The following is a 2,467-nucleotide window of genomic DNA, read 5'->3' as shown; positions in this document are numbered from 1 at the left end:
GCACTGGAAAGAGACCTCAGAAATTCGCCGGTAAATCGAAAAGTGTTCAAGCAACTCAACTTCTGACATAAAGAAACAATTCCAAAATGGTATCTGAATACTTTTGAAAGTTTGAAAGTGAAAAACCAAAAGGCAAACTTTTTGTAGCATGCACAAGTAGAGGAATCCAGGGTGGCGCGTCCGTCGTGAAAGGTTATGAAATAGCGCGCGCCAAAGAGGAGCGGTACGTTCCGAGGTAATATAAAAATAGCGCGCCAACGAGAGAGAGAGAGAGAGAGAGAGAGAGAGAGAGAGAGAGAGAGAGAGAGAGAGAGAGAGAGAGAGAACCTTGTCTGTCTTTGAACTTTTCAAATGTCGACACTTCAAGGAACATAACGTCGGCCTTGTGATAAAACCAACTAACCCCAGCGAGGTAAATTTTACAGGAGAAGGAAAAAACTGTTTTATTTCAAAACAAAGGTGTCTAACGATAAATCAATGCTTCAAACACCTATAAAAACACTTTACCGAAAATCTCTAGACCTTTTTTTCCTTTAAAAATTGCTTTTAATGAAACTGTGTGGGTTAGACGGTTATGTCGCTCAAATTTTCCTCGATAAAACCGACCAACCCTCAATTTTGTGGGTTGACCGGTTTTATCAGGAAGCCACTGCTGGCCTTGAGTTTGGTTGAGTGCAGCCAAGCCACACTTGTTTCAATCGTCAAGATCTTTTGTAGAAGAAGAAGAAGAAGAAGAAGAAGAAGAAGAAGAAGAAGAAGAAGAAGAAGAAGAAGAAGAAGAAGAAGAAGAAGAAGAAGAAGAAGAAGGAGGAGGAGGAGGAGGAGGAGGAGGAGGAGGAGGAAGAAGAAGAGGAGGAGGAGGAGGAGGAGGAGGAGGAGGAGGAGGAGGAGGAGGAGGAAGAAGAAGAGGAGGAGGAGAAGGAGGAGGAGAAGGAGGAGGAGGAGGAGGAGGAGGAGGAGGAGGAGGAGGAGGAGGAGGAAGAGGAGGATATCACTAAAGAAGCGGAGGTGTAAGTTTCTTTTAATCTGTTCATCTTATTTGTCCCCAGCTTTACCTCACCAGTATTGCCGTTGTCTTGTTCTTCATCCCCGCCATCATCATCGCCGTGTGCTATATCATCATCGTCGTCATCATCTGGCACAAAACAGGCCTTCATGGGCCTATGTCTGCAGAGAAAACCACGACACAGTATATCAAAAATGGTGAGAAACTTTTATTTTATTCCCTATTATAGTATTTTATAATGACATAATCTACTTATGTATCTATCTATCTGTTTATCTATCTATCTATCTATCTCTCTATCTATCAATCTATCTATCTACCTATCTATCTACCAATCTATTTATGTATGCATGTATGTTTGTATGTATGTATGTATGTATGTATGTATGTATGTATGTATGTATGTATGTATGTATCTATGTATCTATGTATCTATGTATCTATGTATCTATGCATGTATCTATGTATGTATGTATCTATCTATGTATCTATCCATGTATCTATCTATGTATGTGTGTATGTATGTATGTATGTATCTATCTATCTATCACTATGTATAGCGACCACCTCTCACTTGTACTAACGGCCACTGTTGACATCCTTGTGTTTTTCCTATACCTAAAGCCTGTACATAGCGCTCCCTGTCCAACAGTCACTGTCAGTCCTTTTTGCGACTGGTGGGCTTCTAAACCTTCCAAATCCATGGGGTCTTGATAGTCGAAGCAGACTTTATGCTGTTGATGCTAGAGAGGTGAGCAGAGTAAGCCTGATTTTCCATTTGGACTTCTCTGTTGACATCCATCCCATGGCGCTCATATGACCTTATTATGCAGCTGTGAGTGCTGTAAAACCTTACTAATAAATGTTTAAAAACCTGTTCATAGTAGAGGTCATTCGTTGCTCATGTTTCCCGCCAACCTGCCCTCACACTGAGAGTGTACTTTCAATCAATGCAAAGAAACGGTTGTGTTAGAAAACAATCTTGATGGAAATTAGAAGAAAAGATGAAATGTTTTGGTCTTCTTTCCTACACATCGGCTTCACCCTGTGCGCTTTGAGTCCCCTGGCAGATACTGTTTTCGGGGGTGAGAGAGAGAGAGAGAGAAAGAGAGAGAGAGAGAGAGAGAGAGAGAGAGAGAGAGAAGAGAGTGAGGGAGAGAAAGAGAGAACAAGGGAGAGAGGGAAAAGCTATAGAGATAGAAAGTGAGAGAGAGAGTGAGAGAGATAGAGAGAGAGAAAGAGAGAGAGAGAGAGACAGAAAGAAAAATAGGGAGAGAGAGAAAGAGCAAGAGTGAGAGAGAGAGAGCAAGAGATAGAAAGAGAAGAGAACGAGAGAGAGCGAGGAAAAAAAAGAGAGAGAGCGAGAGAAAGAGCGAAAGAGAGAACGAGAGAGAGAGAGAGAGAGAGAGAGAGAGAGAGAGAGAGAGAGAGAGAGAGAGAGAGAGGGGGGGGGGGGGGGCA

General features: G+C 42.2%; 1 protein-coding gene across 2 annotated transcripts in view; it reads left to right on the top strand.

Annotated features, from left to right (window-relative positions):
• LOC101850579 (cardioacceleratory peptide receptor-like) overlaps positions 1-2,467 on the top strand; it is a 232,803-nt gene that overhangs the window by 212,911 nt on the left and 17,425 nt on the right. For both annotated transcript variants that reach the window (XM_035970926.1, XM_005102768.3), the window contains exon 7: positions 1,050-1,203. In XM_035970926.1, coding sequence (XP_035826819.1) covers positions 1,050-1,203 — 154 coding nt within the window. The remainder of the gene's footprint in view (positions 1-1,049; positions 1,204-2,467) is intronic.

Source organism: Aplysia californica, unplaced genomic scaffold (assembly GCF_000002075.1).
Source record: "Aplysia californica isolate F4 #8 unplaced genomic scaffold, AplCal3.0 scaffold00339, whole genome shotgun sequence".
NCBI lineage: Eukaryota > Metazoa > Mollusca > Gastropoda > Aplysiida > Aplysiidae > Aplysia > Aplysia californica.
The sequence above is the reverse complement of the archived record's forward strand: the minus strand, read 5'-3'. Positions and strand labels throughout refer to the sequence as shown.